The sequence below is a fragment of the Sceloporus undulatus genome, chromosome 2, assembly GCF_019175285.1.
Source record: "Sceloporus undulatus isolate JIND9_A2432 ecotype Alabama chromosome 2, SceUnd_v1.1, whole genome shotgun sequence".
NCBI lineage: Eukaryota > Metazoa > Chordata > Lepidosauria > Squamata > Phrynosomatidae > Sceloporus > Sceloporus undulatus.
Window position 1 is genome coordinate 268,575,225 of NC_056523.1, and position 20,413 is coordinate 268,595,637.

Here is a 20,413-nt window from a genome sequence, read left to right on the forward strand (position 1 = left end):
AAAAAATTAGTTCTCAGCAAGAGCCAGAGAGTCTGGATTGTCTAGCAGACATGGGAAATCTAGGTCTCTTTTTATTGAAAATAAATTGATCAATTAATTTTTACCATTTCTTGAATCTAGATGTGGGAGGAGTCAGTGGGATAGTTTGAAACAGGAAAAAGAGTCGAGGGATCATGAACATCTTGGCTAATTCAATCCTGCCAAGGATGAAAAGATTAAAGCCTTCCATGTTTTAGATTTACGTAGGGTACTCAATATCCATGTGTGTACTGGATTATAATTTTGGGGTATGAGCTGCTAGATGTCTTTCATGATTATTATTCTCAAATAGGAAAAACCTGAGGAACAAAGTAGCAAGCTCATTAGGACCTGCCAGGATTTTTGCTGTTGGTATGAAGTGTTTAGAGCCATTAATGTGGATTTGTTAAAGTTAATTTTTAGACCTCAATAACTGCCAAAGGACTCGGTTGTCCTTTTTAGAGACAGAAATGATAATTCTGGTAGGGATAACAAAATCAACACATCATTGGCATAAAGCACAACCTTATGGTGTTGTTTGTTGATGCAAAGGCCAGTGGTATCAGCATTATGTCGAATCATGTTAGCCAAGCGCTCTATTGCCAGTGCAAGTAAGAGGAATGACAGTGGGCATCCTTGTCTGGTTCCCCTGGAAAGTGCAAACGGTGTTGAGTCAAGGCTCTTAGGAAGCCATCTCCAAAATCCATTCTTTGAAAGAGCCCAAAAGAAAAGGCCATTCCAACCTTTCAAAGGCTTTCAAAGCCTCAAGTGAAAGTAAGGTTAGAGGAGTCTTTGACTGGTTGGAATGGTGGATGATATTGAGTACCCTGCGGACTGGGTTTCTAGGCCTCTGCCTGGTATGTAGCCTACCTGGTCAAGATCATTGTATGCTAACATAAACTCATTTATTCTGGAGACCATAATAAAGTTATATATTTTGCATCATGATTAAGGAGTGCAATGGAACAGAAAGATTTAGTTTCTGGGCAGTCCTCTTAGGTTTGGGGGATTGAAATTGTTCAGGTTCTATGCCAACTTGTTGACACAGGAGCATTATTAAGAATGGAATTTAAAAAGGCAATAAGATGGGGTGAAATTTGGTCAAATAACAATTTGTAAAATTCACCCGAGAAGCCATCTGGGCTTGGACTCTTATTCTGTTTCAACTTAGATTTTGTCTTTTTGAGTTCATCTGGGTGAATACATTTGTTTAACTGATCTATGAGAATCTTTGCGCTTCTTCAGATTTAGAGATTGTATAAATTGGTCCATGTCCAAATTTTGTGGTAGTTCAGAGGTATATAGGCCCCATACAGACAGGCCAAAATAAAGCTCCTTCAGGTCACTTTGGAGGTATGCTGTTTCAATTATGCATGTGTCCTAAGAGTCCAGAAGCCGCGCCAAAGCCATGCTCCAGTCCTAAGGCACAGCTTTCGAACTCTTAGGACACATGCATAATTGAAACAGCATACCTCCAAAGTGACCTGGAGCAGCTTTATTTTGGCAGTCTGTATGGGGCCATAGTTTAGAATAAAAGTTTTGAAATTCTTTCATAATTTTGTCTGGAGCTTTCACTATATTTCCTTCAGGGGAAGTGAGAGTGGATATGGTTTTCCTCCTTACCTTACGCCTGACACCTCTACAGAGGAGTCGACAATTTTTTTGTTAAATTCATAATAGTAAGATCTAGTGTGATGTAAGGCAATTTGAATCTTTCTATTGTCAAGAGCTGCTAGTGTGAAGATTTCATTGGCCAGGATACCTTTCAGTATTATGTAACAATCTGAAGTGTCTCCGATTACTTTGTCAACCTGAAAAGTACATGTTTTATGAAACAATATCGCACCCCCTCTGGATTTGTTAGAATTTTCAGTTGTATATTGCAAGACAAAGGGGGATCATGCTAGAATGTTTCCCGTGCCCTTTCTATGCATTTCTTGTAAAAAAAGAGGGGATGCTGTCACTTCAGTAATATTTTTAGATCAAGGAGTAGGGTGGGAGAGGATTATCTAGGTATAAAGAGAGTTAAAACAATAAAAGTGAAGTTTAGTATGAAACTATTTGCCTGCAGAAGGTCATCTTGCAAATGGAGAGCAACAGTTGTGAACAGGGAAACTATTTCCCTCAAACATGGTAGCTGTCAGTTGTAAGGATTTAGGCAGGTAAACGAGAGAAGAGAGAGAAAGACAAGATTGTGGAGAAAGTTGTGAAGAATACATCAGAAAGATATCAGAAGTTAGAGCAAGGGGAGAAGTGGGAGAGGATTGAGGCAGAGAAGAGAGTTAAAGCAATAAAAGTGAAATATAGAGTGAGGCTATTTGCTTGCAAAAGGCCATGTTGCAAATGTAAAACAATTAACAGTCCTGGACAGGAAGACTATTTCCTTCAAAGACGGCTGTTGTCAGTCATTAGGATTTAGGCGGGAAAACAAGAGAAGAGGGAGAAAGATAAGATGGCGGGAGGGAGAGAAAGTTGTGAAGAATATATAAGAATATATAAGAAACATACCAGAAGTTAGTGCAAGGCAAGGTAGTTACACTTAACCATTCACTTTATGATGTAAAAAAAAGTCATGAAAGAGGTCTTCTGTGCTGGAAGTTGGTCAGAGTCAGTTTGGCTGTGTGGCTTTCAGCTGTACAGGACCACCAAGTTGTTTGTGTTTTATCTGTCTTGATGGCATCCATGGTTCAGCCACTGGTCCAGATTTGGGTGCAACTGAAGAGGAGACATTGTTATTCACCTCTTTCTCAAGATCTTGGGCATCCAAATCCTGCATTTTGTTTGTAAAATAGTATTCATCTGTTCTAACTCCTGTATGCCGGCCTCATGAGAATGACCTTGTTAAAGAGCAGTATTAAAATCCTAACTCCGAAATGCTTGTGATCCCAAGTATTTCCGATAAGGGACACCCAATCTGGTTACACTCCATTATTACCTCTCAATAATTTCTGGTTTTTCTCATGCAGCACTGTTACTGTATAATCTATTTACCACCAGTACCACAAGATCAAATGACAAAAGGGGAAAAAAGCACTGCTCATCCAAGACTTGTTATTTGTGGAAAACAATGTGATTTCTGTACAGATGGCAGGTTTCAAAGTAACATTTGGCTGAGCTGGGAAATGTTAAGGACATTTGTTTGTGTCAGAGCGATTCTGATAATTATGGCTTTTGTCAAACTCCAGCAGTTTTGTGGTTCCAAAGCCGAGGCTTACAGCCAGCATATTTTGTTGAAATAACCTGCCCTGCCTCTTGGAACAGAAAGATTTAGGATGTTGAAATGCGTTTACCAAATTCTGAAGTGTTAGGTAGTCATGAGGATAGATTTCCAGTTCTTCTGTCAATTTTATCTGTGACTTTGATATATTTGCTGATACAAAACCTAGCACTGAGGCAGAACCTCTTCCCTAGTGAAATACACACATAGTTAAATCAGTATAAAATTCTGTGTACAGCTGACTTTGTTACATTTTATCCAGAGTATAGTGGAAAGAGAGGGGCAAAGTGGTTGACAATTAGTCAGATTTCTGATGATGAACTTCCCTTAAGCCTGCAGGCTTCCCATGTTGGAAATCAGAGCTCTTCAGCCAGCTATATGACCTTGCTTAAGGAAAGGGAAATTAGTGTAGAAGGACTATAATATTCTCCCTTTGTTTGGTGGTGGTAGACAGACCTGTTTATTTGTGGATGAGTTCTGTAGGGTTATGCTCAACTAAGGGCATTTGGAGATAACACTTTCAGCAAAATGGTTGCCCAGCATTATAGATACAGATTTGCTTATGATGCCTTTAAGAAACCGTCACAAGCAAAAAGATTAAAAGGTACAGTACCTTAAAATTAACTATTTGGAAAACAGTGTACCCTTGTTATATGCTGGGATTTGGGTCCAGGATCCCCCGTGGATAACAAAATCTGTGGATGCTCAAGTCCCATTAAATATTCTTGGCTTTACTTCGCGAACGAAGATTCAGGAAGGACTCATCCATGCTTTCTACAAGCGCGTTGATGACCTTGGATGTATCCTTCGAGCCGATGCAATGAATTTTTCTGGTGGAGCTCAGCGTGCACAGAACTGGCCTCACCCTTTAAACCAGCCATCTCTGTTGAGGCCTTGACAAGCATGGACAGTGGCAGCGAGGTCCTCTGGTCATAGGTTTGATTAGAGTTTCCTTCTCTTAGATGTTGACCTTACAGGGTTAGACGAGCACCATCTGTCCGGGTTTGGGATTAGAGTTTTCCTTCTCCTAGGATGGTAGCCATAAGGCTAGAGAGCCCATCCTGCCCTTTGGTGCTCTTGGTGAGACCCTTTGGTTGTGACTTGTCTGGCATGGGAGGCCCTACCGGTGGCTATTGTACCACTGCGAACATAGCTCACAACATCATTAGGGTGTGCAAACCTCTCCCCCGCACAGTCAAAGCATAGCTGGAGGGGAATAGGAGGCCGGAAGATGACAGTCATCTTCCCGCCTGAGAGGGAGTGATCAGGCAGGCCCAGCTCCATCAGGGCTAGCCAGAAGGAAAAGGCTCCTCCCTCCTTAACTGTCATCTTCCAGCCTGAGAGGGAGTGATCAGGCAGGCCCAGCTCCACCAGGGATAGCCTGAGGAAAGAGGCTCCTCCCTCCTTAACTGTCATCTTCCAGCATTAAATATAATGACATAGCAAAATTGTGTCCCTTATAAAAAATGGAAAATCAAGGTTTGATATTTGAAATTTATACATTTTTGGAACATTTTCACACCGTGGGTGCTTGAATCCATGTATAAAAAATCCGTGTATAAGAAGGGCCGACTGTATATGTTTTGGAGGTTCCAAGTTTTGATCAGAAACTTGTTTGTTTGGCCCAGTATTTTGGGACACTTCACTTAGATTAGCTTCCATGGCCCTAGAGCAATAGTTCTAAATGGTGGGGCAGGACCCCGGGAGGAAAGGCATGAGAGTTGCTCAAGGAGAAATGAAAGACTTGGGGCCCTGATTCCACTTCTTTCTCTCCCACTCTCCTCTTCACAAACCTCTGCCCTGAAGGGAAAAGAAAGGTTAGGGGGTTGTCACTGCCCCAGCTCTCAGGATGAGATGTTGCTGCAGCTTCAGCATATTCTCTGACACACCCTTAGTACCTCTGTGTGTGTGTGTGTGTGTGTGTGTGTGTGTGTGACTTTCTGTCACCCACCAATTTTCACACACATTCAGTAATGCTCCTTTTCTGGCTCTTTCAAATACATTCATTCACACACAATTTCCCACACAAATTCTCTCACACTCGCTCACACTCTTCATCTCCTTTTTACATTCTCGCAGATGCACTTGTGTATACTTGAATATACATAAGAGAATGAATGTTTCTGTGTGAGTGTGTGTGAGAGAGAGTATGTGCATGGGTGAAAGAAAGAATGAAAGAGCATGGCTGTGTGTATATACTGTATTTCTGTGAGCTTATGTGATTGTGACTGTGTGTGAGACAGTATACGGCTTGGGTCCAGAATGTTTGAAGGACTGTATCTCCCTGTACATGCCCCCAGAGTATTGATATAATCTGGAGAGGGCCCTCTCTCTGTCACACCACCCTCTCAGGGGCGTTTGGTGGGAACAAGAGAGAGGGCCCTCTCAGTGGCTGCTGCTAAGCTTTTGAACTCCCTCCCTAGGGAGGCCAGGAGAGCTCCATCCCGCTTGTCCTTCTGGTGGCAGATAAAGACATTCTTGTGTTGGCAGGCCTTTGCAAACTGATAAGGGCTGGGAATATTTTTATTTATTTATTTACTGTATTTATACCCCACCCTTCAGCCCTAAAGGCTCTCAGAGTGGCTTACAATTATTATTATTATTATTATTATTTTAATTAGACGGTTCTCTGCCCTCAGGCTTACAGTCTAAAAAGACACGACACATAAGGAGAAGGGAATGATGATGGGGAAGGGGATGAGGTCCAGCAGTTCTTCTGTCCCTTTGAGGCCTGAACCAAGACAGATGGACTGGAGGGGAGGCTCTGCTTCTTAGCTGAGGCCAGGCCCGATGGAGCTAGGCCTGCATCTCTCCCTCCATGGCTGAATGGCACCAGATGGACTGTAAGGAGGGCTCTGCTTCTTAGCTCAGGCCAGGCCCGATGGAGCTGGGCCTGCATCTCCCTCCTCCATGGCTGGATGGTACCAGATGGACTGGAGGGAGGGCCCTGCTTTTTAGCTCAGGTCAGGCCTGTATGATGGCATTTTACTATGATGGCATAGTAAAATAGTGTCCCTGATATAAAATGGCAAAATGAAGGTTTGCTCTTTGAAATTTATATATTTTTAGAATATTTTCAAGCTGTGGGTGCTTGAATCCATTATTTAAAAAATCAGTGGATATGGAAGCCTGATTGTATTTTCAGTATTAAAATAAGTAAACATCAGTACAGTCAGCCCTCCGTATCAGCGGAATTGCCATCTGTGGATTCAAGCATCCACAGATGGCAAGCCCACATTGTCCCCAATGGTGGCACATACATGTGGCCACCATCAGGGACAACCCCCATTGTCCCATGGTGGCATGTGCATGTGGCCATGCCACCATTAAGTTCCGTTGTCCCCAATGGTGACACAGCCGCCACAGGACAACGAGGGCTATCCCTGATTCTGGCACAGCCACATGCATGCACTGCCATTAGGAATAATAGAATTTCAACATCCACAGATTATGGTATCCACAGAGTGTGTGTCTCCTGGACCAGATGCCCCATGGATACCGGGGACCAACTGTAAAACAATACAGTGTTGTTAAAAAGATTTAAAAGCTCTAAAAAAAACTATGTAGTTGAAACAATACATTCCCCCAGGCCATTTTCTTAAAGCTTTCTGTTTTAAAAGCCTGTCTAAATAAAAAGGTTTTAGTTTGCTGATGGAAGGACAACAAGGAAGAGGCAATTCTAGCATCCCTGAGAAAAGAGTTCTAGAATGTAAGGAAAACCTCTCTTGCATCTCCACACAGAGATCGGCCTCTCCTGATGATCTCAGAGTTTGGGCTGGCTCATAAAGGAAGATACGTTCTGCCAAATAGCTTGGACCTATGGCTTCATAGGTCATAACCAGCACTTTGAATTATAATAAATAATAAATAATAAAAACTTTATTTATATACCGCCTTTCCTATAGATCAAAGCGGTTTACAATATAGTGGGCATGTGACACATGTCACAATACAGAACAGTAAAATACCTCACTAGTTACAAATTCACAGTTTCATAAAATCTAAGCCATATCACAATCATTAAAACCAACAGTTATGGAGAAAATTCCTAATCTAAACAGGATCGAGAGGATATGCTACTTGAAAAAGATGAGTTTTTAATGCCTTCTTAAAGGCTACTTATGCTCGGAAAGGAACTAGTAGCCACTGAAGCTATTTCAATAGGACAGTATGGTCCCTGTAATCTGCCCCAGTTAACAGGCTGGCTGCAATTCTTTGGACCAGCTGAAGTTACTGAACACCCTTCAAAGGCAGCCCCAGGTAGAGCATGTTGCAGTAGTGCAAATGAGGTGTTACTAAGGCTTGTACACTGTGGTCAGATTCAGCATCTCAGAGGACAGGCACAGTTGGCACATAGCTTTGAATGTGCAAAAATACTCCTGGCCACCACACAAACCTGAGCCTCAATATTAAAAGCTGAGCACAGGAGTATTCCTAAACTGCAAAGCTGTTTCTTCAGGGGGAATGTAACTTTATTTAACACAGGCTGCATCCCTATTCCCTGATTCTGTGTTTTGATTGATGAAGAATACCTCCATCTTATCTGGATTAAGTTACAGTTTGTTTACCATCATCCAATCCATCCAGTCCAAGGCAGCCCCCATGGATTGGGGTGAAAAGAAGTAGTAGATTAGGATGTCATCTGCATATTGATGGTACCGCATCCAAAAGCTTTTGGCTTTCTCTCCCAGCAGTTTCATATATATGTTAAATAGCATGAGGGACAAAACAGAACCCCGAAGAACCTAACAGCCCATTGCCCAGGAGATCAAACAAGGAGTCCTCAAGCACCACCTTTTGAATTTCCCCCTTCAGGAAGGAATGGAGCCATTGTAAAACAATACTTCCAAATCCCACCCCAGAGAGCTGGCCCTGAAGGATACTATGGTTGATGGTATCAAAAGCCACTGAGAGTTCCAGCAGAACCAACAGGGGCACAATCCAGTCTAGTTTCCTGCATAGATCACCCACCATGGTTGTTGTTGTTGTTAAGGTTTATTTATAGTGCTGTAGATTTACACAGTACTTTACATAGCAAACAATGAAAACACAAATAAATAAAATCCTGCCTTTGTCTTACAGTCTAAAAACAATACAAACATTAAAACATATCTTAAAATAATACTAAACAATTAATAAATTGGACAAAACACAGTAAAAACTAATAAATTAAATTGTGAGAGAGAATGCTTCCTGAAACAAAAATGTTTTCAATTCAGCCTTGAATTTGGCTAAAGAAGTTATGGTCCATAGTTGTATGGGAAAGAGGTTCCAGAAATGGGGAGCAGCACAAGAAAAGGGGCATATCTGAGTGGGAGAGTTGGAAATCCTCGGCTGAGTCAGTAGTTCTGGGTTACAGAATCGTAAAACATCAACTGGGTGATAAAGGGAGATACGTGTTGACAAAATAAGGGGGAGCTAGTCCTTACAAGGCTTTAAAAGTTAACAAAAGAAGTTTGTACCGAATTCTAAAAAGAATGGAGAACCAATAAAGGGATGACAGTAGAGGGGTGACGAGGTGGAAACAGCGGTCAGAGAAGATAATTCTGGCTGCAGAATGTTACACGGAGGTCAGGGAGCGGAGGTGAGAGATGGGAAGCCCCGTTAACTAAAGGTTACAATAGTGCAGGTGAGAGACAACTAGTGCACAAACCACCATCTTAGCAGTAGATGTCGAGAGAAAGGGTCAGATTTTAGCAATATTGTAGAGGAAAAATCTACATGACTTGGTGACCAAAGCTGTCTCTGTTCCATAGCCAGGCTGGAAACAAGATTGAGTTGGATCCAGATAATGCATTTCGTCCAGAATCCACTGTAGTTGGGAGGCCACTACATGCTTCAATACCTTGCCCCAAAATGGTAGATTAGACACTGGCAAATAATTAGAGGGATTCAGGAATGGCTTTTTCAACAGAGGCCTCACAACTGCCTCCTTTAGGCAAGCTGTAACTCTGCCTTGTTGTAGGGAGACATAGACTGCCGCCCTCACCAACTCAGCCACTCTCCCTCTGGCCTGTTTGATAAGCTAGGGAGAGATGTCTGAATAGCCTATCTGAATAAGAAGGGATCGTGTGATACACACAAACAGCTGAAAAACTACATTGGCTACTGGTCCAACCAGTGGCTCTAACCTCTCCAAGGATCCTGGCCACATCTTCAAGCAGCACAGATTGAACATATATGTTGATTTTTCTGTGCATCAAATCCAAATCTGTCTCTAGTTTTTGGAGTAACAGTTTCAACAGCAATGAAAGCTGTATTTCAGAATTGTGCCTTATCAGTCTTACTGGTGCTCCTATAGTGAAATTTGCATAAATGCTATACTTTATTTATTATTAATTTAGGCCTGAAACACACAGGCCAAAAAAAGCAGCTTCTGGCCGCTTCGGGGGCAGGACATGCAGACGACACACACATGACACCTACGTTGGCCAGAAGCCATTGGAAAAAGGAGCACAAAAACTCCTTGCTAGCAACCCATTCAGGACCACAGCAGTGGTCCACTTCCAGAGCGGGCTGTGCGGTCACTGTGGTCCCTTGGGGCTGGAGCAGCCAGATGCACAGACATGGCACAGAAGGATAAGGGAATGGCAGTGGATAAGGGTTTCAGGTCCAGCAGATACTGCCAGTTCTTCTCTCCCTCCAAGGTCAGGGCGGTGGCAGTTGGAATGGAGGGAGGGCTTTTCATCTGATTATGTGGTTGGGCATGATGGAGCTGTGCCTACAATACATCTTTACATCTGTGCTTTATAGCTAGGCATAGGCAGTCTAATACCCTCCAGATGTTTTGGATCACACAACTTCCATAATCCCTGACCATTGGCCATGCTGGGTGTAGTTTATGGAAACTCTCATTCAAAAACATATGGAGGGTACAAGCCTGGCTACTCTAGAGGTAATAACTATTATAGACAGCATAATTTTGCATATATTGGTTTCATTAATACTGCTCCATTTTCAATTTTATTTATTTATTTATTTATTTATGTTCTTTGATTGCTTATATAGATGCACCTCTTTTTTACTCCTTCTGTTGGATATACTCATAATTCAAATTCATCATGAACTGAAAATGTGATACTGCAGATTGCATTAATGTGGCAACCTCATTGACATACCAAGCTACACTTACATTTTATGATATACTTGAAAATTTAGACATGCTTCTACAGCTAAGGGCAATAAAACATCAAGGGCTAAAATAGATAATCTCTCTTGCTGTGTGTGGTAAATCCCATGACTGGGTTTAATCTATTTTTTCCTTGCAAAGTGGGTCTCTCTAGCCTTGTTATATTCTTATTTCCTGGGATGAAAACTGCCTGAGGGCTAGAACTTAAAATACAAGAGCTTGTTTGAGGAATCATTGTCTTGTAAAATATGACAAAATGTGTACAAATTGTTATGGTGCTTCAGCAATGCAGGCAAAGTAAATGGGTTTTTATCAATTCAGCAATCTCCTTGGTGCATCTGTGTCTGAAAAATTGTATTTATAAAACAAACCTTTTGCACTTGAATAGCTGCTAATGCAGAAAAATGGTTTTTAAGTGGAGCTGACAAGGCACAGCTTTTTCATGGGAATTTTTTAAAAGCACTTTTTGCATGTGAACAGACTTCAGAAGAATTCCATGCTCCTCTTCTGCTCATCCACATTTAAAGACCAATTTGCTTTTTGAGGGCTTTTTGCCAGTTCTGGAGTTAATAGTAGAGAATCCAGTATGGGAGACATCAGTCTATCTTCCTTTGCAAACATATCACTATCCACCCTTTATTTACACTGTACTATATAGTGCTTAAAGGGATGCGGTGGCTTAGTGGTTAAGATGCCAGTTCTGATTATTGGAAGATCGGAAGGTTGACAGTTTGAGGCCGAGTGCTGCATGATGAGGTGAGCTTAGTCCCAGTTTCTGCCAACCTAGTAGTTTGAAAACATGCAAACGCAAGTAGATAGATAGGTACCACTTCTCAGCGGGAAGGTAACAGCGTTTGATGCAGTCATGCTGGCCACATGGCCACCAGGGCAGCCCTTGGACAACGCTGGCTCTTCGGCTAAGAAACTAGATGAGCACCGCCCCCTACAGTCGGTTACGACTAGGCATTCATGTCAAGAGACTACTTTTACCTTTTATGTACTGTAGTGCTTGCATAGTGCTGGGGAATGCCTGCTCAGCACCCTGGCCATTATCCTGCAGTCTCCCTTAGGGCTCTGTTTTGTCCCCCATGTTGTTTAATATTTACATGAAACCACTGGGAGAGGTCATCTGGAGTTTTGGGATTCAGTGTCATCAGTATGCTGATGACACACAACTCTTGCTTCTCCTTTCCATACAATTCCAAGGAAGCTGTTTATGTACTAAACCAGTGTCTGATGTCATTAATAGACTGGATGATGGTAAACAAATGGAAATTAATGCAAACAAGACGAGGTGCTACTGGTTAGTCAAAAAGCAGATCAAAGAATAGGGATTAACCTGTATTGGATGAGGTCATGCTCCCCCTGAAATCTTAAATTTGCAGTTTGGGTGTGCTTCTGGACTGTGATCTGAGCCTGAACTGGTGTGCCAGCTGTGCCTGTTCCTTGAGAAATAAGAATTACATCACATTTAGACTACTGTAATGTGAAGCTGCCTTTGGAAACTGTTTGAAAACTTCAGTGGATCCAAAATGCTGTGGCCAATGCTGTTGACTGGGATGGGTACAGGAATTATGTAATACACACAGACACACACACACACACACACACACACACACACACACACAGTTGAAACAACTACATTGGCTATTGGTTCATTTCTGGGCAGATTTAAAGTGCTGGTTTTGACCTTTAAAGCCATACATGCTTTAGATTTTGAAGGTTAAGGTCCAGCTATTTGAAAGACTGTATCTCCCTATATAAACATATAAACCAGTGTGTGATTTATGATCTGCAGGGGAGGGTTTTCTCTCAGTCTCACCACCTTGGCAGGTGTGGTCAGTGAGGACTCGGGAGACATCCTTCTTTGTGGCTGCTCCCAGGTTGTGGAACACTATAGGAGGACCCATTGGCCCCCTTCCTGATATCTTTCTGACAGCAGGTGAAGGCATTTTTATTTAAGGAGGTACTTAGTGACAACAGTTTTTTAAAAGGGAGGGGAACGGTGTTTTTATTTTGCCATGTTTAAAATGTTTTTTTAATGCTGTTTTAACTTGTATTTTTAAATCAAAGTTAGTTTACATGTATTTTTACTTTTGTACTGAGAGGTTTTTTTATGTATTGTGTTTTTAGGATATTGTGTTTAGATCCTGTACTGAGAAAAAGATAGGACATTTATTAAATAAATACATAACTTAGGGCCCCACAATAAAATGATAGAGAGGTGGAGAGCTGGGCAAAATTGAAGGAAAGCTTTGATCCTTTTGTCTTTCCTTTCCTATCTCTAAGTAAGCAGTTCCTGTGATTGACTCAACCACTCTTCTGTTTCATTGTGGAAGCAGAGATTAAATAGTTGCAACTCTGTAATCCCCAAAGTGTTTTCAGCAAATAGTCTGTGTGATACACACACACACACGTCTGCCCCTGAAAAGTTTGTGAGTGCTGGATTGGATTCTCATGTATACATTAAGAGAACAAAATTTACTTTTTAAAGCAGTTTGGTTTAAGGCTTATTTTAAAAGCTACATTTTTTAAATTGTATAAACCTTATACTTGCCGTGTATGAAATTGTTGATAAATAGATCTTCTTGTCCAATTGGGTGGTTCACATCAGAATGTAACAAGTATGTGGAAATTACTTTGAGATAGATTTTCTCAATTTTGAGCTTAAAACCATATGCTTTTTTAATGTGGGGAGGTACCCTGAAGAGCCAACCCACCCAAACAATAATGGATTTAGCCACATATTCATATTGATAGTAGCTGGTAATATGTGTCCATTAAATATTAAGCTGGTTGCGGATACATAAAGTGAGTATAGCAATATGTAAGGCCAGCATAGCAATAGCAAACATTTACCACAAGATTCGCAAAGAAAAAAATCCTCTGAAATTTAAGGGAGGAGAGGGCATATATAAATATATAAGTTTTACTTAGAAAATAGGGTCATTAGTTTAAAAAGATGTAGTCAGTCTGATACCTTCCAGATATTTTGGATTGCAACTCCTATAAGATGTAATAATTACACAGGTTTGCTGAAGCGTTCAGAGCCACAGTCCAAACCATCTGAAGGGTATCAGGTTGCTTGATCCTGGTGCTCTGCTTTGTTTTTAAATCAAGAATACAGTGCTAAAGTAAAACAGTTATTAAAATGGAGATACAGGTTTCATAAAAATTAATTGCCTTGTTCTTCATAATCACAACTATTAGCACAAGCATGGGAAACATCCAGGGGTTGGAGGGCTACCTTGCCCACCCACATGGGGCCTTTGAAGTCTAAGTCCCTCACTTCTGTACTCCTCATCTCTACAAAGAATTCCAGACAAAAATATAACTTTATAGCCACAATTTTCTGGTAGTGTCCCCGAAGCCTGTGGAGGAAGGTATGTTAGACCATTTCCCCAGCCCTTTTTTGGATTTAAAAAAAAAAGTCCCCCACGGGCTTACAACAGTCCTGCTCCTCCTGAAAATGGCCTGAAATAGCTAAGAGCTGTTGAGCTTTTGGCCATTTAGTGCCTCCACTAAAGGCAGGAATATGCAGTAGCATGCAGCTTGCAAGCAATACTCTTTTACTGTAAGATATAGCCAACACTGGTTTGTGGGAAGTACTCGGGTTCAAACTTCCCCTGAAGTAGGAATTAATTCCTTTTACCGACTCTCATCAGCTGATATTGAACTCTGTTCTCTGTTACAGAAGCCTCAGAGCTTTGAGGGGGCAGCTTTTTTTTAATCCTGTTACCACTGGAATCCCACAGTAAGCATGGTCATTGGATGGAGGGGGTGGGTTCTGAGAGTAGAACTCCAAGAAGAATAGGTATAAAATACACTGCAGGATACAACACGATCCAGTAATTATGCAAGAATCTTAAGTGCAGCAGCAGCAGAGGGGACTAGGGACAATGGAAAACAGATGGATTGGCAATATATGTTGAGTGTTTTACAATATAAAATTCATTTGAAAATGAAAGCTGTCAGACTTTTAAAAGAAGTTATTACTCTTTCTCAGTACATAGCAAGTAGCTTCCAAGTTTCCTAAACTGTCCAGGCAAAGGATTTATCTGGACTACTGTAATCCATGAAACATGAAAGCAGCTACTTTTCAATAAATGTCTGTTAAAATTGCGTGTGGTAGAGGTGAGGGAATACCAAAAATTTCTCACCTGGTTTAAATTATCTTGTACTAATCAAATGGGCATTGCTTATTAAAGGATTAAATGTCATTGAATACAACCCCACCAGACATAAGTAGAAAGCAGTATTTGCTCTCTTGCCAATCTGGTAACAAAGGCATTAATTACAGCACTGTTGCAGATGCTTGCAGCTATAAGTTGCTTAAGGAATAGATCACTCCACAAAAGTGATCCATGCCACATTCTGCTTTGGCAGACATGAATAAAAGTACACTGGAGACTGCCAGGCACTCTTGTTTGCAGGTGGAGAGATAATTGTTTCCTGGCTTCTGTAATACTGTCTTCCATGTTTCACAAAATCATTGCTGAAACACTGTACCTTTGATAGGAGTCAGTCCCAAATGAAAGACTCCTTTGTTAATTTATGACCCTCATTATCCTGAAAATCAAGCGCACAGCTTTCAAGTCTGTGTAGGTGTTAGATGACAGTAAATTAGTAACTTGCTGGAGTAATGCCATGGTGTTTGTGAAGAGATATGTTTGCCTATTTGAGCAACCTGTGCAGCTTTCATCCACCTTCCTGCTCCTCAAGATAAAGACTCAATGGTAGTGCTTTGTTTTCTTTTTGTTGACGTGTAGGGTATATCTGACATGTTCCCTTTATTTCACAGATACCTGCAGTGACTTGAACTCTGAGCTGCAGCGGGTGCTGACAGGACTGGAGAATGTTGTCTGTGGGAGGAAGAAGAGCAGCTGCAGTTTGTCTGTGGCAGATGTGGACAGACACATTGAACAACTCACCACTGCCAGTGAACACTGTGACTTAGCCATTAAGGTGCAGTAACATTAAATAGCCATGTTGTATAACTTTTTGTGGAACGTATAATCATTTCTTTCTATATCCCTTATTTCACCATATAACCAAACGTCATTTTATAAAATGATGTGATGTAGGTGAGGAATAGTATGTTTATTTTACCAAACGGTTATCAGCCACAAGGGGCAAAATTCATATTTTAAAAAAGGATGAAAATGGGTTGTTCCTTAGCTCTCTCTTTGCAATTCTGATCATTCTGACAGTCGGGACTGTTGTCATGTCTTGCTAATGGCAATAAATAAAAGAAATATGCGCTGGGTAGACAAACTTCATTCTGATAGAGGAAGATTCTGCACAGACGGTTTGAACAGTGGGCTGAAAAACTTGAATCTAAAGAAAATAAAGAAGGCAGTGAGTAAAGAATGCCTGTGGTTATAGCAGATTGAGAAAATGAAGAGTCAAGTTAGTTTGGATTGGACTTTGGGACAGGTGGAACAGCAGGCAAACCATCTGTGCCTGAAGGCATTTCAGCTATCCTTGCACTTGTCTCTGCCTGATTGTAAATGTGTTGGAAGTATGAGGCATTTTAATTCAATAATGGCATATTGTTTTCTGAAGTTTTGCAGCTATGCATAGCTTGGCTATAACACTGGTATCTAGAAATACTAAACCTAAAACCACTCCATCCCAAGACATATTATAGATAAAATTAGAATAAAAAACTAGGCATGTCATAATAAAGGAATCTGTATTTAATTTACATTTTTCATCAGTCTTTGCCAGACTTGTTCTGTGTGGGAGATATCCCAGTACAGAGAAACATGTCTGCATTGTTAAAAAAACAGAATAGGTTAAAAGACCACTTGTTCCAGCAATAAGCTATATTCTTAGTATAGTTGTCCCTCCACGTTTGTAGCTTTCACTTTTGTGGGTTAGATTATTCATGGACTTGATTAATAGGTTCTCTCTAGGAGGTTCTCCAGCACAACTCTGCCAGTCGTTGACCATAGGATCACACTGGAGGATCTAGAGATTCCTAAAAAAACACTTCTCTGGGCATTTGTAGGCCTTCCAGCACAACTCCATGGTCTGTTTCCACTGATGCTGACCATAGAGTTGCACTGGAGACCCTAGAGATTCCTAGACGGGTGTTCTCTCAAGTAACAAAAATATATATTTTTTTAATTTGCAGTTTATCCACTTTCAAGGGGGGGGGGGTCTTGTGCCCCTAGCTCCAGTGAATGTGGAGAGCCCAGCGTATTTATCTTAGCTGCAATCGTTTAATGTTAGATTATTAAAGTGTTTTCATTTTACATTATGTTCTTCTGCTCTTTTTCATTCTGACTTCACTCTCTCTGTGTGTGTGTGTGTGTGTGTAATAAACACAGTGACAGGATTACAGGTGTAACAAACACATAATGCCCATTCTCTTAGAGGAAAAACTAAGTATAGTGAAGAACATAATGACATGTACCATTTTAAAGTACCGGTAGGGACTGGGAAAGTGCAGCTTACAGACTATAAGCATTCCCAACCCTTAACATTCAGCCTTAAAAGACACACAGGAGCTCCCCAAAGCCCCTAGACACTTCCCCAATTAAAATCAGTCAAACAATTACCCCCCCCCAAACACCCAAATAACTACAAAAACATGTTATTTGGGGTCTGTTTGCTCCCAACCGTCCTTCTCATTCCCACCCCAACATGGCCAATTTATAGCCAAAATTTCAATTGGAAGGGATACCAAGTCATATCCAGGTGACAGAAGTGCAACCATGTAGTACACCAGGGGGAGTACAAGGTTAAAAGTTAATTCCTGCCCCTGCATAATTGCCCAATTCTATTTTAATTCTATTTTAAAGGATGGCCTGTGTTTAGAATCCTTTGTGTTCAATAAATTGTATCATGTTTTGTTTCTTGTTGTCATGTGACTCCACTTTGCCTCTTCTCTCTTTCCCAGTTCCAACGTCAATAGCTTCTCTCTAGTTGGTATAGTTCAGAGGAAGGAACTGTCAAAACCATCTCTGAGTAGTCTTTGCCCAAGAAAACCCTGCCATAAGTCAACAGACTACTCAAAGGTGTGTACACACACACACACACACACACAGAGCTGTGGTTACCATACTGGTGCCTGTCTTGAACAGGCAATAGGTAATCCTCAATCAGTTCTTATGGTGTCATATCACAAGTATTTGCTTTCTGAGGTCTTAATAAATGCTAAAAATGGTCTAGTGTGACAGAATGTTAAGATTCAAAAAAGCCTTTCAGACATTTCTATGAACACAAATGTCTTGAATGTGCATTTTGCATATAAAAGATGATTCATATACATTATGCTCAACTTCTGTACTTTCATTGGCATGTCAAGAATGATATCAGAAAAACCATGAGAAGACCCCTATTGAATTGATTCTTGCTCTTTAACTGTATCACTGTGAATGGATATATAGTGCATATTAGTTTTGAGTATTACACTGCTGATAAATGTTAGATCAAAATTGAATCTTGTAGTTTGTTCAAGTAAAAAGAAAAGCCTATGAAACAGGATACATTATCTGATTAAGATACATACATTGTGTGGCTTCTTGTTTGTTTGGGATACTGATTTTAGAATAGGCTAAGCATTTTCCAACTGGTTGAGATTCCGTACCTTAAAGGGGAGTAAAGGATTGTTAGGCTTGTCATTCTCATCTCTCGGCCAGAAACAAAACAAAAAATTGTAAAAGCAATAGCAGAAGAAAAAACAGGTTCACTGTTTATTGTAAGGGCTGGAGGAAGAAGGACCAAGAAAAGCAAAATACTTATCTTATTAAAGGTAAAGGTAAAGTTTTTCCCTTTGACAAGATTGTCTTCTCGTGTCTGACTCTAGGGGGTAGTGCTCATCTCCATTACTAAACTGAAGAGCCAGCGTTGTCAAAGACAACTCTGTGATCCTGTGGCCAGCATGATTGCACAGAATGCTGTTACTATCCCACTGAAGTGATACCTGTTTCTATTTGCACCTTTACATGCTTTCAAACTGCTAGTTTGGAAGAAACTAGGACTAGTGATGGGAGCTCACTCCTTCACGCGGCTTGGGCCTCAAACTGCTAACCTGCGATCTTGCAGTCATCAGAGTCAATGTCTTAACCAGTGAGCCACCACATTCCCCATTAGGTCTCAGCATTACCAATTTAATGGCAGTACATTACCTCCAATGCAATAAAATGCAAGTGTGCTTCATTCGAAATGTTCAGCGTGAGAGTGTGTTTAATGTTGCTTATTTTGAATAATACTTTTGGTTAATATTTTTCTAAATTTGTCTCTCAGTCTTGATGCTTCAACAGAGGTTGCCAAACTCTAATACTATCCTGCCCGTTCAGTCACAGAGCACATTTAATTGCCACAAATAACAGAATGTTCCAAGAAAGAAGCAGTAGGGACTTTACCTCCAGAATACTGCCATTGTACATGGGTGCTATTCTCATCCAAAGATGGCAAAATAAAACTTGGGAATCCAGTTAATCTTTCCAGGTTATGATGCCCCCCCCCCACACACACAAATCTTAGTGTGGGATGTAATAATGGACACAGATCCATTATTTTTTCTGTAGGTAATGCTTCCCATTGCTTTTTTTCTGTTGATAGTAAAGTTGTTAAATTTCCTAAAAGTTTGAAGCCATTTTAAAAAAAAATTATTTCCTGGATTTTTTCCCCCTGGGGAAAATTTTTTTAAAATGTAATATTAAACTCATTACAAACTCTGTTACTTTGGGAATATAAAATATATTATATAACTTGGTTTGCAATGAAATATAATGTTCAAATAATAACAAATGGAACTTTATTTTATTTAATTTAATTTTTTGTTGTAAATGGAGCTACAAGGCCCTGAATTGTAAGGAACACCCAAGCTGTAAGGAACCTCTTTAGTTTTGCAAGTTTAAGGAACAAGAATAAAACAAAACAAAATAAATAAATTTTAAATAAATGAATAAATTTAAGTAAAAGCAGAAGAAACCATCAATATTAGTAGAACAGAAAATTTGTCTCCACTAGTTCACCGTTGTGTCAAGCAGACATAATGCACTCATTCCCACAAAAATAACTGAGAAAAGAAAAGAAACCAAGAGCAGGAGTTGTAATTATCTGATACTGTAGAATGGTCCATCCGCATTCACTGGAGTTCTACTGAATGTATAATGTGGAAAAACCACAAATAAAGAATCTCTATTCTTTTTACCTAAGAGTATTCTCTAGGAATCTCCAAGTCCTCTGGTGCAACACTATGGTCAACACCTGCCAGAAACTAATCATAGAATCTTGCTGGAGGACCTTCAAATGCCTAGAGAAGTGTTTTCTCTAGGAACTTTTGGTCTCCAGCACAGCTCTATGGTCAGCTTCTGGCAGAGTTACTCTGGAGGACCTAGAGATTCCTAGAGAAAACATATGAATCAAACCCGCAAATAATCAAAGCCACAAAAGTCAAAGCAGCAAATGTGGATGGGCAACTGTACATAGTCATACATAAAAGTCATCTTGTAACGTACACCAAAATCTTGCATTGGCAGATATAATTGCTATGGTGGAGCCTCTCTTCCCTAAAAAGAAAACCCTATAGGCAGCTGGAGAGACCCCATTGGGCTCCTGCTGAAGCTGTTTCTCTCAAGGCATCCTCCTACAAGGAAAATGGTGCAGACATCATTTCCTAGCATCTTGATCTACAGTGCCTCTGAATCCCTTTGATTGAGGAACTTCCAGGCTTGAGAAGTAGATTAGAGGAGGGGCACTTTCATTCATTGAATAAATGTGAATCCTCGGCAGTTACAAGATCATATGTTCATAAGCTATGCTCTCATAACTACTGGACAAGAAGTCTTTCATAGTTTTTAGAAATGATTCTGAGATAGTAAATCTGTGAGAACCTTGTATTAAACATTTTATTCATCATTTTAAAAGAAAATATTCCCTAATTCCATTTTTCTGGGCCTTCACAACTCTAAATAGCAGTATAATCCTTCTATACACAGTATTTGGGAAGATTAACAATGTCAGCAAAGGGTTGATTATGATGTTAATATGTTCATGAAATGTGAGAAGGATTTCCCTTTGTCTGTGTTTTA

The 20,413-nt window shown here is 40.4% G+C and overlaps 1 protein-coding gene across 2 annotated transcripts in view; it reads left to right on the forward strand.

The window, feature by feature from the left end:
* The window catches only part of MCC (MCC regulator of WNT signaling pathway), a 322,683-nt gene that overhangs the window by 208,696 nt on the left and 93,574 nt on the right, over positions 1-20,413 (forward strand). For both annotated transcript variants that reach the window (XM_042448793.1, XM_042448794.1), the window contains one exon: positions 15,166-15,329. In XM_042448793.1, the coding sequence (XP_042304727.1) occupies positions 15,166-15,329 (164 nt within the window). The remainder of the gene's footprint in view (positions 1-15,165; positions 15,330-20,413) is intronic.